Here is a 22901-nt window from a genome sequence, read left to right as displayed (position 1 = left end):
CTGATATCTTAGATGGGTATAATTTAAATAAATTCATTTTAACCTTATCCATTTGGTGCTTACTTGTTTGTTGATGGATAAATTCCCAGTGTTTACACAAATCCGTTCATTATTGATCTTTTTTCAAAATAATACTATACCACCGGAATTCGTCAACAGTATAGTCGTGAACACGTAAAAGGGCATATTTAAGGGGGCGGGTAAACCAATACTTCTCCGTTTCTTCATTCGTATTAAATTTACAGTTGTTGTTGACATAATAGTCTGATGACAGGATTTCAAAAATCAAAAAGATATTCAATTGATAGTGACTGAGTATATAGACGTTGGTATAGGTAAGATTTTATTTCCCAAAATTTCTATAAACCACAAGTTTACTAATGAAATAACATTAATGAGAAAAAATCCATCATTTAAAGTATCTAAAAACATGTTCCCATTATTCACCAAATGTTATTACACAATGTGGCGAGTTTTTCCGTTTTCGATTTTAAAAGTGAAATGCCTCTCCAATGAAATTTTAATGAATGTAATTTAATAGTGTATTTATCTGAGTTGATGTTCAGTTTTGTTTTTCTTGTCAAATTCTATTATTTTTCAGTGTTCTATTCACTAATCAGTTTGGTAGTGATCAGTGATCTTTTTGCCAGTTACCTGTGTTCATCTGTTTTGGCATCGTCTAATTCAGGTGTCAGCTTTATTCAAAATGATTATGATCTAGATAAAACAAAATGTATACAATCACTTTTAGTCAATCGACATCAAATTCCGGACTCAGCGTTCAATGCTACCAGTGAAGTAGTGGATCCGTCAGGAGCTAAACGTTATAATGCGCATTCTATTCGGTAAGAATTCATAACTTATTTCTACGTGGTTGTTGAAATCTTTGTTCCTAATAGATATACATACAGTTCAGTATTAAATGATTTGAATCATGGTATCCACTGATCAGATGGAATATTCATTAATCATTACCATGATTAATTTATTTTCGTCCTTGACAAACGTTTTAAATGTATCATATAATCTGCTCCGTCCTCTATCTCTCGTGTGACAGTACAGGTGCTAACTCCAAAACCTTTTACTGTCATATCCTTTTTAATCGGAATATTTAATCTGTTTTAATCGATAAATTCTATAGTAAGAATGAAGTTTTTTTAGAAATTTTGATTGATGATTACTTTCACCATATGTACACTGATAAGGATAGTTCCATCTTTTTTTTTGATTTAAATATAGTGCACGTATGACGTATGATATGCAGCGAAACCACTGACATTAAAAGTGTTCATTATCCGAAGTTTAACGATTTAGGACTTTGTGTTTATGACAGTCACTTACGTTAACTGTATAAAAGTTCAAATGAAAGCCAGTGTACGTAATATCTACCTTTTGTTCTTCATTTTATTCTATAGTACTAATAAATTAAAATAGTGTTTTTTTTTTCGTAGTTTATCTAAGAAACTGAGGTTGGCTAAATAATCACTGGAAGCCGATGATTATTGGACAGCTGTTTTACCCCAGTATGAGACTTCTCAACAGTCTACATTCACTATCCCACTAGAGATATAACCTAATATCTTTAGGTCTCGTAGCCAATGCTCAAGTTTGAAATGCCAAACCCCTTAATGCCGTTTCACTAGTCTAAAGTCCAAATGCTTAGCATGAGGTTTGAAGGTTCTAAGTTGGATTCTACTGCTAGCTAAAACCCATTTATCCAACAAAATTTGCAACAAAATGGCTATATTGAAACAACTCACACAGGATGTACATATGCCAATAAAGACTAATCAGAATTCAGTTGCAAATATCAACAACGGAATAATTCAAACCCTTATATAGACTTAGATTACTTATTGTCTGATGAATAAATTCATAGAACAATCAGTAATGTTTAATTAACAAGGTACAGTTGTCTGATCTAAATAATCCATAAATCAATTTCCCTTGATTTCATTTAATGTACCTTTTTTCTTCTTCATCATTATTAATTGTTACTTTTATTTTGGATTCATTATTTCCTTTTAGGAATGAAAACACAGATTTTGCATGGTGTCCAGGTAAACGTATCAGCACAGAATGTGATGAATATGTTGAAATTGATATGGGTGAATTGAATATCATAACAAAAGTTGTTATAAGTGGATTACTTGCTGAAGGTGGAGTAAGTATTTGTTTTTCAATAGAGAAAAATAAAACACTTTTTCCCCCCAGTAATTATATAAATTAATAATGATAATAGTGAGTTTCTTTTATCCCAGTTCTAGTTTATGATACTCTTCAGAAATACATATGATAGACAAACGATCGTGAATTGTTCTTTATGAAAATATGATTTGATGATGTTGAGTGTTAGCGGTGTAAAAGTTGTTTACTTTCTAGATCTGTTACAGTAGTTGTAAACTATTTGGAAAATGTATTTAACATACTACAATCGACATTATATTAATGGACATAAATTCACTTACTGTCTCAATGATTATGCAATTCACCAAATACAGATTCGTATACTCAGTTTTTAGCCACATACTCTAATTGTGAGGGTTAATGATACTATCCGGCTGCGATGACCTAAGTAAATGGAACTGGACTTGAACTTACAACCTAGTGAATGAAAGTCGAATACCTTAACATCTAGGCAACCGATTGAGGGATTAAAACTGGTATTTTCTCACCTAATAGTCTTATATCTAAAACAAGAAATCATTACAATTTCAACAACTCGAAATAAGAACACGGAAGACTGGTGGGATAAAAATTTGTTGACTCCATAAACATAACGACGAAGTTAAAACAAATACATTCATTTATTTACTCATTTTACATAAAATTGATTAGTTAATAATCAACAAATAAATGTAAAGACACACAGGTCTACTGTAAACACAAATAAGGTTATCAGAATAGGGAGTTGTGGTGATTTTAGTAATTAGATAGTTGAATTCATGAGTCGATTAAAGCTAGACCGCCATTGAAAGCCCGGAAGCACTGAACGGCCGTCTCATCCTATTATAAGACTCCTCAGCAGTGCTCATCCACGATCCCACACTTGGAACTCGAACCCAGGGCCAAACTACTAGTGACTAGCTTCAAGACGGATTTTCTAGAGCTCTAGTGAGAAGTTGTCAGTGGACTCTAATCCGTGTTGGTTGTAGACATTTATCCACTTCAGATAATAGATAAGGAGTTGTGCATAATCATGAGTCGATTGGAGTTAGACATTAACACAGTTGGACACCGGTTCAGTGGTCTAGAGGTTGAGCGTTCACACGCGAGACAGTAAGTCCTGGTTTGGAGTCCCACGTGCGGGGTCGTGGATGCGCACTGTTGAGGAGTCCCATACTAGAACGAACCTCCCGTCCAGTGCTTTCAGGTTTGCAATGGTGATCTAGCTTTAATCGATTAATGAATTCAACTGCTAAAATAAATAAAGTTTGCAGAGAATAATATCAAGATTATAATCGTTTCATTAGGCAAAGTTCATGCTTGTCATATTGAACAAAAATTTACACTTAATTAATACGAAAGATATTGACCTGAAATAAAACTATATGAAAAATATAAATTCAATATCGTATTGAATAAAATGTTACTCTGAGGATCTAATCAATGTCAAATTTCACACTGAATATCATCTATTGTTATACACTGAATAAAATGTCACGTTAACAATAAAATGATGACCAAATGTCAAATTAGAAATAAAAACTAATATCATGATTGGTTACACTGGGTTAAAGAGAAAAAGGTGTGAACTTGTTTATTTATGCTGATTTATCGACAGACAGTGGTGAGTTATATGTTATGAAATACAACACCGCGAACACCAACACAATCACACTTGATGTAGAAACTCTGGAACAGGTGGAAACTTTTACGTGCCTGGAAAGCATCATCGATGAACAAGGAGGATCCGATGCATGCTTAAAGACAAGGACTGGTAAAGAAAAGACAACATTCATATAGTTGAAGAACATATGGGACTCAAAACAACTGTCAGCCAACATCAAATTGAGAATTTTCAATGCGAACGTGAAGACAGTCCTGCTGTACGGAGCTGGAACTTAGGGAATTACCACAACTATAAAAAGTATACAAGTATTTATCAACAATTGTCTACGTAAGATACTCAATGTCCATTGGCCGGATACTACCAACAACACTCTACTGTGGGTGAGAACAAACCATATTAGGAAAAGACTATCGAGTTGGATAGGACAGAGATTGCGGAAATCACCAAACTCCACCACGAGGTAAGCTCTAACTTGGGATCCTGAAGGGGAACGGAAAATAGGAAGACCGAAGAACACAGTACGTCGGGAATTGGAAGCAGATATGAAAAGGTTGACTGGCAACTGGAAACAACTGGAAAGGATTTCCCAGGACAGAGTTAAACAGAGAATGATGGTGGGCAGCCTATGCTTCTCCACGCAGTGTAACAGGCGTAGGTAAATAAGTAAGAGTTATGCGCTAAACTTTCCTTTCTTATGTATTTAAGGCAAAAGTAATTGATAGAATGCTAGTTTTATAGATTTTGTTTTTTAGTAGATAAAATTAAAAAGTACATTTATTTCGTGAAATATTTTTTTAGGGAAGCCGTTATACACCGTATTTCTATATTCGATATAAAAGAGAAATTAATGAAGAGAATTGGAGAACCTATCGACAACTTCGTCCAACCATTGTGAGTGATGAATATAATTCAAGGGATATTTTTCATGGATTGATCATGTGACCTCGTTTTTTGAAAATGGTTCTCATTTCTTTTTACTTGGAATGATAATAACCAGATAAATGAAAAAACACACACACATAGTTCCAGGGGTTTTAGGAATTTGCGTACAATAAGTCGCATTATCTACATTTGGTTAAACCTGTGTTAAATTTAAGTAGCTAAACTCGTAATCTCATAAATAAATTCAATTCTGTCTGTAAGTTATTTGAAGATATAATTTAATTATTTATCAATCATAAATAATGTAGGATCTAGACTAGATATGAATCAATCCACGATTTTACACTGTACATCAACACATCAAGATGGAATCGACATAATCTGTAGTCATAGGATAACAGATTTCAGCTATATATCTTGGTTTAGGTAGATTATATATATTAGCCACTCTTTTATACAGTTTGTAATCCTTTCAAATATATCGAAATTTTTCAGTTCAGTGACGCCAAGTTCTATAATTTTACAGTAACATTTATAGATTTTAAAGGAATTTCGTAGAATCCCTTTCTTGACATTCTTAAAAAAACTGTTTACTAACACTTGATGCAAAGACCACCCATAAGTTGAGGCTTTCTGTCTCACTTTTAAACACCATAGTAAGTTAAGTTACATTTGATATGAGTTAATAACTATTATTTATTTAATTGATGTCTATTCCATCTATTCTGTCACACGTGTTATAATGGCTATATCAAAGCGATTCGTACAGGATGTCCATATACTAACCAAGATTGGTGAAGTTTCATCAAAAAATATCAACATTGAGGTAATCTAAACCATTTCAAACCTAATTAAACCTCATACCTGTTGTACCAGGAAGTGGCTAACTCGGCTCAGTAGCTAAGTGGATAACGTGATTGTGTTTGAAATGAAATGTACTGGGTCGGAGTCCCGGAGTGAACGTCAACTCTGAGATGTAGGTACATCCAGCTGACAAGTCTCAAATAGGACGAACAGTTCGTCCTAGATTCCACTGTTAGCCATATTCCATCTATTCTATATCAAATAATGTTTACGTATGTTTTCTTACAACACATATACTGAATTTATTCGTAATTTTTCCAAGAAGAAATGAACAGTATTTTTCCTTATATAATTTAACAACAACAGCATGTAACCTATAGTTAATTGGGTTGATTAAGAAGTTTATCACCGAAAAAAAAACAACGATGAATTAGTTTTTCCATTTCTGTCCCTTCATTTATAGTGTCACATGTGTTGTTAAGTTATTACCTTGCTTGATATAGTTTTATATGAAGTTGTTATTGACTACGTCACTTACCACACTGCATATTACGTAGATAAGGATGGTTCCATTTTCTTTATTCAACTAACTTCAATCAGATAAATCGTTTTTAGTTTGAATTGTTAATTTTTACTAAGTAGGATATATTGCACTGTTTGTTGATAAAAACGTTGACGATTATCATACTGTCTCCAGTTCTAAATGGTTTCTAGGTTTTTATTGATTAATTTCTTAATTTAATCATTGTACCAAGTGATTTGAAATTGTATTTGAGAGTGGACAAATATTTATCCAAGATTCTTTGTTTTTCATCCTGTTCTTCAGTCACTCATTTATGACTAGAATATAGATGAGTAGTGGAGACATTATTTGTGTTACTGAGTAGTATTGTGAGGGCCTAAATCATTAGAAGTTTGAAATACACCTTATTGTGACAGAGATATTTATTAAATTTAGCAATCTAGTCAGTATCCAACAAACTATATTGTGAACTACATAAGAATTATATGAACTTTGTCGAGATCCATTGATTCACAGTTATGTATTCCATTTTAATTTGTTATTTATTTATAGATTTCTCGACTTTTGGGCGGTTTAGACGCTTTAGTGCCAAAATTTGTTGTACTTGACCCACCGTTGATAGCTCGATGGATTCGTATCTATCCATATCGTGATACACCAGGCTTTGTATGCATTAGACTTGAAGCATACGGTTGTCGTTTCTCAGGTAATCAAATTTTTCATTGAATAGTAGTAACAATATGTACTGGGTTGTGGGGATTGTTGAGTTTTTATTGAGATCTTGAATCTATGAGTGTTAGATTCACCATTGAAAACCTGGAAGCACTGGATGGCCGTTTCGTCCTAGTATGGGACTTCTCAGCAGATGCGTCCACGGTCCCACACGTGGGACTCGAAACCAGGACCTATAAGTCTCGCGTGCGAACGCTTAACCTCTAGATCACTAAGCTGACTATCTGCATTTACGCTTACATCTACACGGAACTCAAGATTATGTGATTAAATGGTTCATTCAGTTTCTAAACTTCGAAAGTGTTTGTAACTAGTTAATGCGATGACAATTCTAGGAATCAATAAATAAATAGCAATTATTATTCATATATCAAATAATATAAAACACGACCATAGACCGGAGAAGTTACAAAGTATGTGCACAATACAAAGACATATAGTCTATTTGTATCTTTCGGTATATTCTACCATTTGAACTGTCTTCTCGTATGGCCTCCAAGCGTCTTGCCAACGCCGTGCTTTCAACGCACTGAAAGTCATCACTCCTCCCTACAATTGTCACATCTTCGACTCCACGTTCAGCTACACACTTCTTACAAATATCCTTGTGAGTAGTGTCCAATACAATGGTATTATCACTTATACACGCAATATTGTTTTATTTATTGAGAAGTCTGCCTAATTAATCCTTTTTGTTAATAAAAATAAGTTTAAATAGATCAATGATAATGTTGTCTGGTCAAGGATCGAAAATTCTTTCCGATTAAAAAAAGATATTTATTTTAACAAAATTCGACTGAATATGTATGTTTATTTTACTTACATACCTGTACTAATCAATTTAACTTTTCGGTAACCAGATTAAGTTGGTTCATTTAAGTATGTATATTGTGTGTGTGAGTCCAACATGACGTAATTAAATGAATTTAACTGGTCTATAAAAGTCTAATCACATTCGTTAATATACTTTCCTTTCATTGCTTGTGCGTATATAACCTAAACAAGAGTTGACTATAGATGGTAACTAGTAGTGGAACTCAAGACGCACGATTTGTCCTATACGGTACTCGTCAACTGAATGTCAACCGGAGTGAATACCAACTCTGGGACCTAGGCAAATCCAGTTGACGAGTCCCGAATAGGACGAAATGCTACCCTGGATTCTACTGTTAACCGTACTTGTGATTTAATGCAATATCGAGACAATCCGTACATATGCCAATAAGAGACTGATCAATTTCAGTTCTAAACATCAATGGGAGGATTCAAACAAACAATACAAAAATGAATTAAAAGTTGACTTATGTATAAAGTATTTCCTTCATTTCTTGTTTATTTGTAACTATTTATTTATTTATTTGAACACATAAATATTGGTACAAAGGGGCACTGAATACATATGCGCCGCACAAATCTCATTTGATTTGTGTGAGGGCTATGATACTGCCCAGGTACCCAAACTGAAGCAGGTGGTTTTCTTAGGGGGCCACACCCGGAGCCTTTGACGTAAAGATCTAACCCACAAGTCAGTGGAGCATCTTAAGGAGATGCAGTCCCATGGTAGCCAATGACCAACGATTGATTCATACGTCATTTGTCCCCTCAGGATACTGGAGCCCATGTGCACCATTGGTTTGGAATCAGTGTTTTCCAACTCTCCTAGTTGGACTTCCCATGTCCACCAACCCGGTTAAAACGCCGGACATTCGCTTTTCGTCCTCTCACTTTCTTAAACAACACCCCTGGTGCGAGAAGGCAGTGAGTAGGACTTCCTTGGCAGTGTTTGTATGCACGTGGCCGCTTGAGAGCATTTTGAGAGGGTGAGCGGACTCTCCCCACTCTCGGCCGTACCAGGGCATTTGGGGGCTTATTTGTAACTAACTTGACAATTCACCTATATTGACATTGATGATATATATAATAATCACTGATTATTTATTATTTTTCAAATTCCAATGAAGTACTAATTTCTTTTTTTGTTCTTAATACTTATTATTCCCTTTTGCTAAAGCATAATTGCAAAATGGTATATAAATCAATATGTTTATCTTTTATACATTTCCGTTGTTTGTTTTTTTAAACAATCAATGATCTTGACAAGTGAAACACTTTTCAGTATCTCAATAATGTTATTGATTTGATTTTTAAGGTTGATAGATTACAAAAAAGAGATTTGCAATTTATCATATCATTGTTTCTCCTTTTTTGTTGTTGATGTTTTTATGTTCCCATTTAAGTTATACGATTTAATTGTAAAACTTTCGTTGACGTTTTGAGGAGTATCATCTTCGCTTACTTCATATAGATTTTGAGTTATTCCATAAGCATTGAATCATTTTATCCCGTAGGCTTGTTTGTGATTGGTTGTGTTTAACCGGTTTCATGGTTTTTAATAATTGTTTAAAAATCCATATTGAAAAAAGTCAGTCAACCATGCATGGTCGGAGCTCGACCAAATGATATAGGCAGTAGAAATATATGAATGCATGAAAACAGTGAAACCCATAAAGATGATCAGTCACAAATAAAATCACCAGAACTAACACATTTAAAACCTGTGGAATTACTAAAACGCTACACGATGTAGGAACTGATAGTGTTGTCCAAAGTAACAATAAAAGCTTCCAAGTCAAACTGTCTGACTCAAATGGTATCTTAACACAAAAAGCATCCACCTGAGTTGATAATCTTCGTCATCATATGACGAAATAATATAGTAGTAAGGTCTCTTACTTCGAAGAATTCATTTTTCGTTACGACTTCATCTCCTGAAGACATGAATCACTTACTTGTAAACAAATGTAACTAGTCGTTTTCAACCATGTTACTTGTTTATTTATGAGTAGTGTGAATTGCTCCATCTAATTGAAATGAATCTTTAATTTATATTGTTATGAAATTTCTATTTATTTAAATAGATGACCTGGTTGAATATCGAATCCCTGAAGGGAGTCTAGCACATCCTCCTTATCAGGCTGAAACCAATTTATATAAATCTCAAGGATCAGAAGTGTTTACTACTGAGAAATTAAATTCCAGTCAAGCTGGTGGTGGTCTTCCATTTTCAGATACTTGTTATGATGGTCATAGAATTGAACCAGGGAGTCTTTTAGATGGAGGACTTGGTTGTCTTATTGATCTAAATAGTGCTAATCGTGATACAATTCCATCTATACGACAAACTGTTGGTGTTAGTTCAAAAGCAGATAGTTCAATGAATCATCAATTTGTTGGTTGGCATCGTGATCGTTGGAAAAGTTCACAGGATAAAGATAATGATGTTGTTGATATGCTTTTTCGTTTTGCTTCTGTACGTAATTTTACACGACTTCGACTTTATATATCTAATAATTATTTAGAAAAGGTTAGTATACACCCTTATTTATTGTTATATCATAACATTTTTTCGCAGTAGTGTGTACATATTCTTGTTATAAATGAACTTAATTGAAGTAATTTAATAAAATATACAAGTCAGTCAGTCAGCTACAACGTAGGACCAGGCACATATATGCATTGTTCCAAGTTGCCATACCTCGTTAGCACAACAAGATGAACACCGAATTAATTGAATTAGTTAATTTAGTGGTTGTAATATATAAAAGAAAGGTTGTATTTAAGGATATAGTACAGGAAGAAAGATAGATATGAAGCAATTCTAATCTCAAGGTTTAAGGGAAGATGAAGAGTGTATACACTTACGCCATTCTGAGCCATGTCACCCAGAGTCACCAACCATTGATTACGATAGTCACGCGGACCTCAACCACGTAGTCTGCATCTGCCAACATGGTTCAGACTAGAAGTTAGTGACTTCAAGCTCTGATGCGACGTATTGGTTTGGCCGCCCCTAACTCTCTTCCAATCATCCCCAATACTAGTCAGCATAGCACGTCGTGGTAATCGGTGTTCAGGCATACGTAACACGTGGCCTAGCTATCTCAGTCGATGAAGATTCACAACCTCACCAACTGATTTACCATCATTCCCTAATACCCTGTGTCTAACCTCACTATTACTTACCCGGTGATCCTAGCAGATGCGAGCAATATTTCTAAGGCATCTGTGGTCGAATACTAGTAACTTACGAATATCTTCTACTCTTAATGGCCATGTTTCATAGCCATAAAGTAGAACAGAGCGAACTGCTGCGCAGTATACTCGTCCCTTAATTGATAGACTGATATCTTGTCTTCGCCATAGGTGACAAAAGTTGGCAAAAGCCAAACAAACTTCTTGAATTCTTGCAGAGATTTCGTCAGACACCAACCCTTTAGGGCTGATCAGACTTCCAAGATGAGTGAAGTTGTCAACGCGTTTGACTACTTCACTCCCTATCTTTAGTTCAGGTGTTGACACAGGCCAGTCCTTGAGTAACAATTTATAAACCGTTATATTATTAATAACTGAATTATAATAATTTTTACCCAAGTCAATGAAATGACAGTAATTAATTAATTTTTTCTCTCTCTTTCCATTAGATTCGTTTACCCAGACGACTAGAAGTCAAATTTAGTGTAGGTGGTGTACATTTCTCTGGTCAATTGCCTATTTCACGTGAATTCAAATTAGAGAATCGAAGTTTAGGCGTTTTTAGCATTATTTTGGATTTATCTCACAGAATTGGTCAAGTTGTACAATTGAAAGCCTTTTTCGCTGACGATTGGTTGTTGTTCAGTGAAATACGCTTTGAAAGTGGTAAGTTTTATTTCAAACATTTAAATTGGTACTTTTATGAAGGTTTTATTTCACTCTAACACTCTATTATATGAAACAGTAATAATAATACTGACTTATGTTACAATTGTATTATTTTTCTCATTAAGTTTGGGACTGACATAATACTTCAGGTAATCTGTATGGAAATCATTGTATCATGGCTTCAAACGAGAAAAATCATATTTCAGGTCATAGAACTCAATATCGCATATACAAATTTATACAAAGTTACTTAAAGCTTTTGTATTACTAAATTATAGTGTTACCTAGGTATATTAGTATTGCAAGTAACCCCGTAGTGATAAAATCTAAATAAGGTCATTTAATTATAGGTTCTCAATAAGTTTTGATGCGTAGCTATGATACTTCAGGCTTTGGTAGGGTGATACTCAGCGTGTTGACTGAGTAGTAAATGAGTTTCTTGATGCAGTCAAATATGACTGCTAAGAACTAATATTTGGCAAAGATATCGGACTTTTTATTTCTTTTTAAGCGAAATAAAATTATCATGAAATTATGAATAAACGACTTGTACCGATTGGCCAAACAGCAACAGAGTAAATTGTTCCATAAAATTATCCCGGCTACGTACAACACATATAAAGTAGAACAAACATTCTTGTCTCATCGATTTCTAATTCAATCACCTGCTATCCAGCCTCACTGCATAAAAACAACTAGCTAATAAGTGTATACTATCGAAAATTTACTTACAAATGATTGATACATTTATCATATGTTAATTTAAAATTTTCACAGTTGAATTCACTAGTCGATCTAAGCTAGATCACCATTGAAAACCCAGAAGCACTGGATGGCCATTGCGTCCTAGTATGGGTCTCCTCAGTAGTGTGCATCCATGGTCCCACTCCTGAAGATTTCCATACTAGGACGAGACGGCCGTCCAGTGCTTCCAGGTTTTCATTGGTGATCTAGCTTAGATTGGTTCGTGAATTCAACTGTCAAAACGCAACAATATCCACAAATCCTCATACGGATAGTTTTATAAAAATTTTACAAGGTGTTAATTATTGTACAAATTAATAGGTATCATTTTAATTTGATCTTCATTTCCTTTGTGTTTTACTTCGTTGGAAAAAATCGATTTAATGTCCATTTTAGAAAAAGTTACTACACCGATAAAAATTGATGAGTTGGCTATGTTATCTGAAAAATCCTCCAATCATCAATCTATTAATGAAGAAGAGGACTTGATGAATACAAGTAAGTAGTGAATTAACCATCACCAGTAATATTTCACATAACAGCAAATATTAACATTTTATTCATGTTAAATGATCGGAGATGGTTGACAGGATACATTCCTCGACCTAGGTTTCGTGCTAATTGGCTCGAGTCAGAAAGGAAAACTTATAGTCTTGATGGAGCTGATACTTTCTGTGGAATTTTAAGCTCGCGTCACTCAGATTTGCGATTTTGGATGTTACCACTGATCTGTTTGGGCAGCGACTGACTTCTTCCTGCAAAACTGAGACATTTAAGTCTTCCTACGCATAGAGCCATTTATCATCTTGAGGAGAACAAGAGCAAATATTTGAGCATAATATCATGAATTCATTCTCTAGTTGCAACTGAATAATTACTGAGTAGTGACCAATATTATGTTTGTCCAGTCTCTTGGTACTAATCAAATACTGTTGATCAAGTCTCAATATTTAGCATTTCATGATTGGTCATATTTATAACATTTGGATTTAGGACATACTTTTGTCTGATTATTCTCACTCGTTTGTTTTTTTCTTTCTAGAGCATGAGTCTGATGCAAATAAAGTGCCGTCCTCAAATGATACCTCTGTATTTGATGATCCAACAACTCGTTTATCAACTGTAGTTATATTAGTACTAGTTCTATTATGTTGTTTCCTTGGTTTATTAGCTGGTGTTGCTTGCTTCTCTGTGACATGGATGCATCGTAAAAGACATGATTTAGAAAGAGAAAAACATCAAGTCCATAAAACATTGTTAATTCGTGGTGAAGATGCTTTAAATGTATGTACAACAACTGGTTTACGTAGTAACGGTGATGTCAATCTTATCGGGAGTGGTGGTGATGGTGGTTATGCAACAGTTAGACCAAATATGTATCCATTTCTGTTATCTGCAGCTAAACCTGAGATAGGAGGTAGTAATGTTGATTTGGTTTTCTTATTTGATATTTTATATTTTCATGAATTTATTGTGGCTTGAGATACTAATCGATATTACGTGCTATATAGCCTAGTCGGGGTTCTTTTTATCGATTAGTTCACCTATATTGTCAGTAGGACCGGTGACTTGTTTCACGAGTTTACGCACCGATCAACGAACCATAATTAAGGCCTTAGTGCTTGTTGGTCTTCGATTATTAATGTTTTAAGCTACCTGGAGGCGTGGCCACAGAGCTCAAGGGACCAATGCTTGAGGTCTCTCACACATGGCCCTTCCGAGGCTTTGCCTCAGGCGACGGAAGTTTGTGGAGTAAGGTGAAGTGTTCCGTTTTTGAGGTCGACCTTTTCTAACCCTATTGCTTATGTTGTGGGAAGACTTAATCGCTTCTCAAGCTGGGTTGTCTGAGGGAAACAATTTACTGCCATTGCACTCCATTACATCCAGCAGTACGACCTTACTCTCATAACCTAAGTTTGTGCTTTCACCTTACCATTCTGCGACTGACTTCCTGGCATTGCAGGACCTAAGTGAATAATTATAAAAGACAGTTTATTTTATCTTCTAACAAGATAACACACCTATATTGATAACATTAAACACATGAATAAACATGGTTGTAAGTCGTTTAATAGATAAATGATTCAAGGATATGAGACCTGATCATTTGCCCTCTGATTGAATTGATACGCAAACATGAGGTTTAATTCTTGTCCATCACATCAGTTGTTATGTGTTATGAATGTAAAAGTTTGTGTTTTAGACTTGTTTAGATAAGAAATATTATGGAGCCAGAGATGCGTTTGATTATTTTGAAATAAACGGTTTTTCTCCAGAATTTTTATACCATGCTCTTAAACCGTTAATATTACCAAGATATTATGCACCAGAAACTCTTTTCAGCAATTAGCATAAACATAATCATATGAACGATGCCAAAGTGGGGGAGTTTATAAGCTTTTACGAAGTAAAATAAGTCGTGTTTTAACAAGGGGAGTTCACTCAGTTTCAACTTATGATTTTTACAAAGCCAGTAGTCAGTCTTTTTTTACAAGTTCAAGTAATTTTATAATTAAATTTAAACCATTGTCTCTTATTCTTAACTGGTTTGTGACCTCATAATGTATGAACCTGTTAGAATTTCCACAGAGAAAGGTATTCATCATGAACATGTATGTTACTAATAACTACTAAATATCTGTTAGGTGGTTGGATGTCTGAATAGTTCAGAGGTAATGTTTTAGTATGTAAAGTTGTGTGGTGGGGGGTTCTAACCCTAAAGGAACCATCACAGTCCTCCAAATATTGCAAGTAAATCTTGCTGATTAGTGGCAAATAACACTAAACTTAGATGCAATAAGATTTCGTGCTAACTACCTCCAACCACACTATGTTGAGTCAATCAAACTAGTAGCGACATAGCAACCTGATTGATAGAATTCGACCAGCATTGAAACATTGGCTCATTGGAACTACTTGAATGTGATTGTTATATTTACTTTTTTAGTTTCAACTGTTCTACCAAATGGTGGATTACAATCTTATCATCAAATTGTCCTGTCATCAAATACCAGTACAGAATCTCCCAATAGTGTTTCAAATGAAAAAAATTCAAGTCAACAACAAGCACAACTACGTCAGACGTCACAGTCAAATGTTGGTATGATTATTGGTCAGCAGTCTAATACAATAGTTAATCGTTTATCTGGTGATACAATTGGTCCAAGTGATGGTGTTACGTCAGAAACTGAAGCATTCTGTGATAATAACAATAATAAACACAATGATGATAATGATGAAACTCATCCACATCATCGTTATAGTTTATCATTATTTAACAATCATCAATACCATCATAATCATCAGTTCCGGAAGCAACATTCATCTGTTTTATCCTCGTTATTATGTATATCGAAAATGAAGAAACATCGTCGTAAACAATGTTCAGTAAAAATAAATAATAACAATAGGACTATTTCACAGTTTGATCATACTAATAATATACATGGGAATATTAATTCTAAAGAAATCGACCATATTACTGCTACTACCACTACTACCACTACTACTAATACTACTAATAATAATAGTAATAATAACACAGAATTTTTAAATACTGTAAATAATTTCTCAATAGTTAATCAATTAGTTAGCAGTCAATCTGGTCATAATTTAGGATTATGTTCAACTGATCTATTAAATGCTCATTTACGAGGACAGGTAAATTAATATTTAAAGAATATTTGTTATTGTTGGATTTCTTTGCATAACTAACATTCATTTTCAAAAAATCTTTAAAATTCTAACATAATATGATATTTATCGGTAATAGGGTTTGGGAGATGGTTGAGTTTTTATTGAGATCATGAACCGATCAGTGTTAGATCACCATTGGAAACCTGGAAACACCGAACAGCCGTTACATCCTAGTATGGAACTACTCAGCAGTGCTCGTCCACGGCTACGTACGCGAGAATCAAACCCTGGACCTTCAGTCTCGTGCGCGGACGTTTAGTCTCTAGACCACTGAGCCAGCGTCTAACCGTGTTAATATCTGACTTCAATCAATCCACAATATTGTGCGACCATCTTCCATTGTCTTTGGTTGGTAAGTGCCTCACACCCGACACGGTTGGGCCCCACTGGTCACAGCTTCCTACTGAAACTCAGAGAATTACTTCTCAAAGCTAGTCACTAGCGAGCACATAGCCACAGTGATCTAGAGGTCAAGCGTTCGCGCGCGAGACTGAAGGTCCCGGGTTTGATTCTCGCGTACGTAGCCGTGGATGCGCACTGCTGAGCAGTCCCATACTAGGATGAAATGGCCATCTGATGTTTCCACGTTTCCAATTGTAGTCTAATAGTGATCGGTTCATGATCTCAAAAATAATACTAATATATTTTCCTAGAAGTCATGAGATTTTCGATACCCTGCATCTTTCATTTTTCGTTGAAAGTGTACTTCACTGATCATCTCAGGGACCTGTGACGGACCTTGAAAAAGTAAAAGCAACCGGAATGTGAATAAATCAACCCAATAAAGGTTAGGTTTAAGACTTGGTGCTAGGAGTTAGGTGTTGGGCTTAGAGTGGGTAGATTGACTAGCGGTCACGTTGATGAATAGCTATGCAGGTTTTTCTTTGATTTCAAATTTTAAGATTATTTAAGTTACCTTGGAAACACCATACATCATATTAAGATGTTACATACATTTTAATTCTAGCTGTTTTTTCTATTAACTTGTCACATCAAAACTAATCGCTTCCCCATAGTTAAATTAAGCGTTGTTCAATTTCGTTTTTAATCTATAATAGTCCTTTTATGTTTATCAACTTTAAGCATGTTGATAACCAACTATTGTTAGGTTTTATTTATTTCTGACTTGGCCTTTAAAAAGATACAATATAACCTTCATTGTGTTTTGAATTTCACGCAAAACTCTAAATAGCCACTGTCATAAAACTGATTAGTCCGTCATTGAAGCATACGTTTACCCATTTTACTTGTAAATAGACTAATAACATTCAACTTTTTATACAATTTTGAATAGTTAACATGAAAACTATAACTACTCAATTATATTGTAGTAACTTTCAATAAAATCCTTGCAGTTATCTATCAGAAACCTAAATATGCTGTATTCACAAATATATATATGCTCATGTTTCTCAACACCATTCAAAGCTCATCAATATGAGAAAAATCGTAATAATTGAATCTTATTTTTAGATTTGTTTAAAACCAATGTGTCAAGGATAGTTTGTTTCTTAGAAATGTGTAACTTTAGAGTAGGGATTTCAGAATGACGGACTAACAGAAAGTGACATTGACATCATAGAATAATTTACTACAGTAATTTTAACGCACCTTCTCGTTACATTTCTTTCATCATATATATTATCGTGAAGTTGATACTGAATTGAATTCAAATGTAACGCCACATGTTCTCAAAACTGTTCAGAAACAACGTTGATATTATTTTCTTTTTAGTGTAGATACCACTGAATTTTGAGGGTTAAAGGAAATCTTTGAAGTTGATATTCCTCCTCAATATATCCAAATATTTTTAAGTGAAATCACGCAAAGCTTTTGATATTTACATGTAGTATCTGGGTTTATATTTTATGTTAGTTTAAGCATCAGTTGTCAGTATAAGATATCTTGGCCTATTTCTGTGTCTCTAGGTTTAATTTATTTGAGTAAATTATACTACTTTATTGTTGGTAGTAACATATTTACGAAATGTTAATAAAGAAATCCACTGTAGTGCTTTTATCTGATTGGTTTATACGGGCTATTAATTCTCCCAAATATTTTGTATGAAATTTTGTTTGAAATACCAGACTTCTGTACAAGCGGCGAATGGATTACTTCAAATTGATTTGTCCCGAGGTCATCCATCAATGCTAATTAATGGTCGACCATTAATGCGAATTTCAGCTTCATCTAATCCATCTGATGTAACTGATAATTCTTGGCTTTTGCAAACTGGTTATCGTAATAATAATGCAGTTTGTTGTACTTCTTCAATGGGTATGAATTTATTAAATTCAGAACCTGGTGTTTATACAACAGTTAGTGGAGCTGAATCAGATGTAGATAGTAATGGAGCAAGTAAGTAATAATTTATGAGTATAAATAGGTGGAATATTAATTTAATTTATTTATATTTTAATTCTCATACTGATCATGCGAGTAAGTAAATCCTAATAAATATCCTATTGTATCACTACTATTAATATTAATAAAAACCCTTAATAACAATTTCTACTTGTTTCTAAAGAACTGGTTATCATAAATAGGAAGTGGTTCAAGAAATAAATATCTGGTCGACCGATGCAATAACACCTCAGTTAGACATTTTAAATGTTTGTAATGTTTTGTCAGTTTGTTAATAGATCCTTAGAGTTATCGATGGGGCTATGCTAATTTGACCTGCAGAAATTTTATCCGGTTATTGGCAGGAAATATGAATGAATAATTTACTACAGAAAACCTAAGAAGCCAGAAGATATATATATATATATATATATATATACAATAGGCTGGTTGAAATTAAAATCAAAGTAGATCCAATATTAAACTTATCAAAATGAATCCATATCATCGTAACTTCAGAGCCCTTATAAGAGCGAAAATAGTTCTTTTAATCTTGAGCACGTTAGTTTAACATTATCACTGTGGACGCTTTTCATATGGTTGATGGATTGATGCGTTATAAAGACAAACCACTGATTATAATCTCGTAATTGAACACATCTGTACTTTTTCTAATTGTTTATATAAACTAGTAGTCCCTTACTGCATATACCATACATGAATGAGTAATTTTTCCATATCGATTAGGTCATAAGGTACGGGGAGGACCTTGAGAGACCGTACTAATAGCTTTGACTATGGCCTGAACCACATCAAGTACGCTTAACGAGTAGCACCTGTTTTAGATACCATCTACATCATGAGCAGGTACTTCTTGTAATTTATCTTTCACGCTATGTTTCATTCGCTGTAGAGTTGGACAATAAATATTTTTTTTTATCAATTTTTTAGGTATATTAAGTTTTTACTTGGCACTTAATAAGGTACAAGCTATCCCTCATCGCATTTTGAATTCTGCTCAAAAATCCCATAGGCTCTGTCATACGTCCAGTTGATTTGTTAGTATAGTAGAGTTTTAGCGAACTGTTTTTAAAAGTAAAAGTAGGAAGGTCGAAAGTTTCCCTTAAAGATTTTTCCAAAAGAATTTCTCAACGATCAAACAATGAATGGTGAAGTTTAAAAATTTCTCATATCTATCTTATGTATTCTTTTTAATTCATCACTTTTCGTTTTAAAAGGTACAATGAGTCCAGAGTATGCATCTACAAGTATGTTACATGATTATCCCATACTAGCTGCTACATTGGCTCAATTAAATCAACAACGACTAGCTGCTACTCTAACACCATCTATGAATATTCAACCTAATTTATACCCTTGTTCTAATCCACTTAACATTGGTTCATCATCAAATTGTTCTGTTAATTTCAATATTTTATCAAATCCTCCATTAAATTCCCCATTTAGCAACAATAGTAATATCATTAACAATTCCAGTACCTACGGTAATATCAATAGTCATAAGAATAACTTTCTCATATCAATGAATACAATTCAACAACCATTGTTATTCACGAACCCTCATTCAATGTATGATATGATGATGATGTTGACGACGAAGACGACGACAACAGCAACAGCGGCCATAACAACATCACCAGTTACAAAACTATCAAATGGTATACAAAGTTCACAGATTGGACTACTCACTGAAACGCATGGTAATAATAACAGTAACAATCATCGTTACGGTGTTGAAAGTGATATTGTTCAAAATGTATTTCAACAGAATAATTACCAGTCACAAAATCAACAGATATATGATGCTTATAATTTACCAACTCCTTCAGCACCAATTTATTATCCTACCACACACCAGATTATCCCATCCACTATAGGACAATATTTCCCGTGTATTATTACTTCAACACAGACTACAGGATTATCATTTATATCAGCATCGTCATCGGGAATAGCACCTCACACAGTGTTATCGCCATCATCGTCTTCAAAGAGTAATGGCAACACTATGAATAATACTGCTACTGCTACCGCTAATAATAATAATAATAATCTCACATTACTTGGAAGAGGAGGTCATATTAACAATGAGTACAAATCTCCGAAACGGAATGACGTTGTAAACATTGAACAATCACATAAACGATCTGGTGAGTGTGCATTTTATATACTAGCTGTTCACTTTGATTAGTAATAGACGATCAACAGTGAAGTTCTGTTTAACTTGAGTCTTCTACTGGTAGATAATGTTGTCTTGAGGAAATTATTGTTTACTCAGTAGTTGGAAACTATTCACTACTCTATACTACGGTAAGATATTTACTACAACACTACGAATAATCCCATATTCTTCTCTTGATATGATTAGTAGTAGTTCCTTCTTTGTATGACTATTCATCTAGAAAATAACACAAAATGTTTCTGTCTCTACTCAACTTTTACTTAATATTAATTTGGAATTTTCATTGACCATGCAATAAAGAATTCTCATTTTATGTATTACTGAATATCATTTGAAATTCACCACTGTAGATCATCGTAAGTGTCAAACTAATTTTGTCATGCCACTTTCTTGTATGCAAACTCTGATCAGTATAAGTTTTGCATGGATGATGATAGATAGGGCTAAAAAGAATCTCTTAGCTATGAATTACTCACAATTATGCTCCAGTTTATAATTAACGACAATGATCTCTAATGTATCATTGAGCTCTCTATTTCAAATGGAATGTCCATTTCTTTTAAATATGTTCCTTTTTTATTTTTACAATGGTATCTGGACTTATGAGGTTGGTCTGTATTACAAGGTTACTATATTGTTTATGAAATAATCAGTTATAACATTATGAATTGACAAGTTTGGATCTAGATTTCTATTTTTCACTTGGATGTGAATATATCTCTATTAGTCAATTTGTAAAACATGACAATAAGCAGAAGGAGTGTATGTTTTCTGCGAGAAGTTACAAAGAATTTGCATTATACATATGTAATGAACGAGAACACAGGTGGGGACAACCAGTTGTCGTTGAATATGGAGTTACAGAATATCTTGGTAAAATATTAGAACCATACACTGAATACTTCCTTTGTAAATTTCCGCCATTTGATCTTCACATTCTTTATAATTCTTCCAGTCCACAATTGCTTCCCACTTTCGTTTTTGTTCTCTTCAACTCGATCTTCTTAGCCTTCTGCTGCCAGGTTTTCCACTTCCGATCGATGTTACATACTACTTATATCTACAGACATAAGGAGCGTACACCAGACATAGCCTTCAATCGTTCATTTGCATCTTTTGGTGTGTTCTGCCAACACCATGCTTCTGATGCACTGAAAGTCTTCACAATTGTTGCTACTATGACGCCACATTCTGCTACGCACTACTTACAAACATCCTCGTGAGTAGCGTCCATCACAAATGTAGTTGGAATATGATGAGGGGAAGATATCTGATTTTTCAAAAATTCCTCATCATGTAAACTTAATCATTTTGTATTACGAATGAATTGATGATAATGTTGGTAAACATTTTATTATTATTGAGATGGTTGACACTCAGGAAAGTTATGATTGGGTCATCTAATTAAGAAACGAAAATCGATTCGTAGCACAAATCACACTTTTTATACTGCTGTTTAGCATACATACTACTACTAAGATATTATTCAGAATAAATTCTTATTGTTTTAAATGTTTGTCATACATGTTGATCATCTTACATTTCAGATGTGAATAAGTTAGATTTCAATGTTAAATCTTCATTGACAACAAATACTTGTCTATCAAAATCTAATTATCGAGTTTCTAATCATAATCCATGGATTAAAGTATCAAATTCAAATCGTTATGGTGAATTGGAACCAGCACAAAGAAGACAACATGATGAAAATTTACTGCCACCAACACCTTCTAGCCCTCCTCCACCTTTACCACGGACAATAACAACAACAAAGCATCATTAACTAATATATTTGTTCATAATTTTATGGTTGAAAGGGGCAGAATTTGATGTAGTCCTCAGTAATCAAGGCGATCGTTCCAATACATGCATACATAAATATATCGAGAGTATAAATATAACTATTCATTCATGCATTATACGCGTTTGTAAATAGAATAAACTAGAATTTCTCCATTAATTTTTTATGCATAATAAGTATACATTCAAATATATGATATTCTATATAATTTAAAGAAAAAATCTTTTGCCTATGTATGTACCCTTACCGGTGGCATGTACATATTCACTCATCGTCGTCGACGTTGTCGTCGTGTTTTTCTACGTTTCAAGAGTTAAATTTGTCTTTCCACTAGTTCTGTCTATATGTTACTATTCGTGTTAAATGGATGCCGTAACGTTTGTTTTCATTTATCCAAATACTTTTTTTTCTAAATATTTGGATATGGATTAAAACATTGAATCAAAATAATTTCTAGCTGATTTGTATTTCTCTTCTTATATTTCTTATTTTCTGTACATTGAACTAACAAAACAAACTACTGAATCATTATCATTGATTGTTATAAACTTTTAAAGTGTTTACTTTCATTCAGTTAATTTCTGGTTTATTTAGTTCTATGCTATTCTTATTGTATCTAAAATTAAAGTGAGTTAAAGTTGTTTAAAATTTGTTAGTAGTATTTTTGTTTCGTAATATG

The 22901-nt window shown here is 33.8% G+C and overlaps 1 protein-coding gene across 1 annotated transcript in view; it reads left to right on the top strand.

The window, feature by feature from the left end:
- The window catches only part of Smp_150730 (putative discoidin domain receptor), a gene marked incomplete at both ends in the record, with an annotated part of 31682 nt that extends 9478 nt beyond the window's left edge, over window positions 1-22204 (top strand). Inside the window, 13 exons of the mRNA XM_018793252.1 lie at window positions 602-845; window positions 2029-2164; window positions 4592-4684; window positions 6555-6708; window positions 9653-10098; window positions 11216-11432; window positions 12576-12677; window positions 13222-13596; window positions 15127-15552; window positions 15757-15839; window positions 17963-18233; window positions 19457-19723; window positions 21969-22204. Of these exons, the coding sequence (XP_018647784.1) occupies window positions 602-845; window positions 2029-2164; window positions 4592-4684; window positions 6555-6708; window positions 9653-10098; window positions 11216-11432; window positions 12576-12677; window positions 13222-13596; window positions 15127-15552; window positions 15757-15839; window positions 17963-18233; window positions 19457-19723; window positions 21969-22204 (3050 nt within the window). The remainder of the gene's footprint in view (window positions 1-601; window positions 846-2028; window positions 2165-4591; window positions 4685-6554; window positions 6709-9652; window positions 10099-11215; window positions 11433-12575; window positions 12678-13221; window positions 13597-15126; window positions 15553-15756; window positions 15840-17962; window positions 18234-19456; window positions 19724-21968) is intronic.
- Between the last annotated feature and the right edge of the window lie 697 nt (window positions 22205-22901).

This window comes from Schistosoma mansoni, chromosome 1 (assembly GCF_000237925.1).
Source record: "Schistosoma mansoni strain Puerto Rico chromosome 1, complete genome".
Lineage (NCBI taxonomy): Eukaryota > Metazoa > Platyhelminthes > Trematoda > Strigeidida > Schistosomatidae > Schistosoma > Schistosoma mansoni.
The sequence above is the reverse complement of the archived record's forward strand: the minus strand, read 5'-3'. Positions and strand labels throughout refer to the sequence as shown.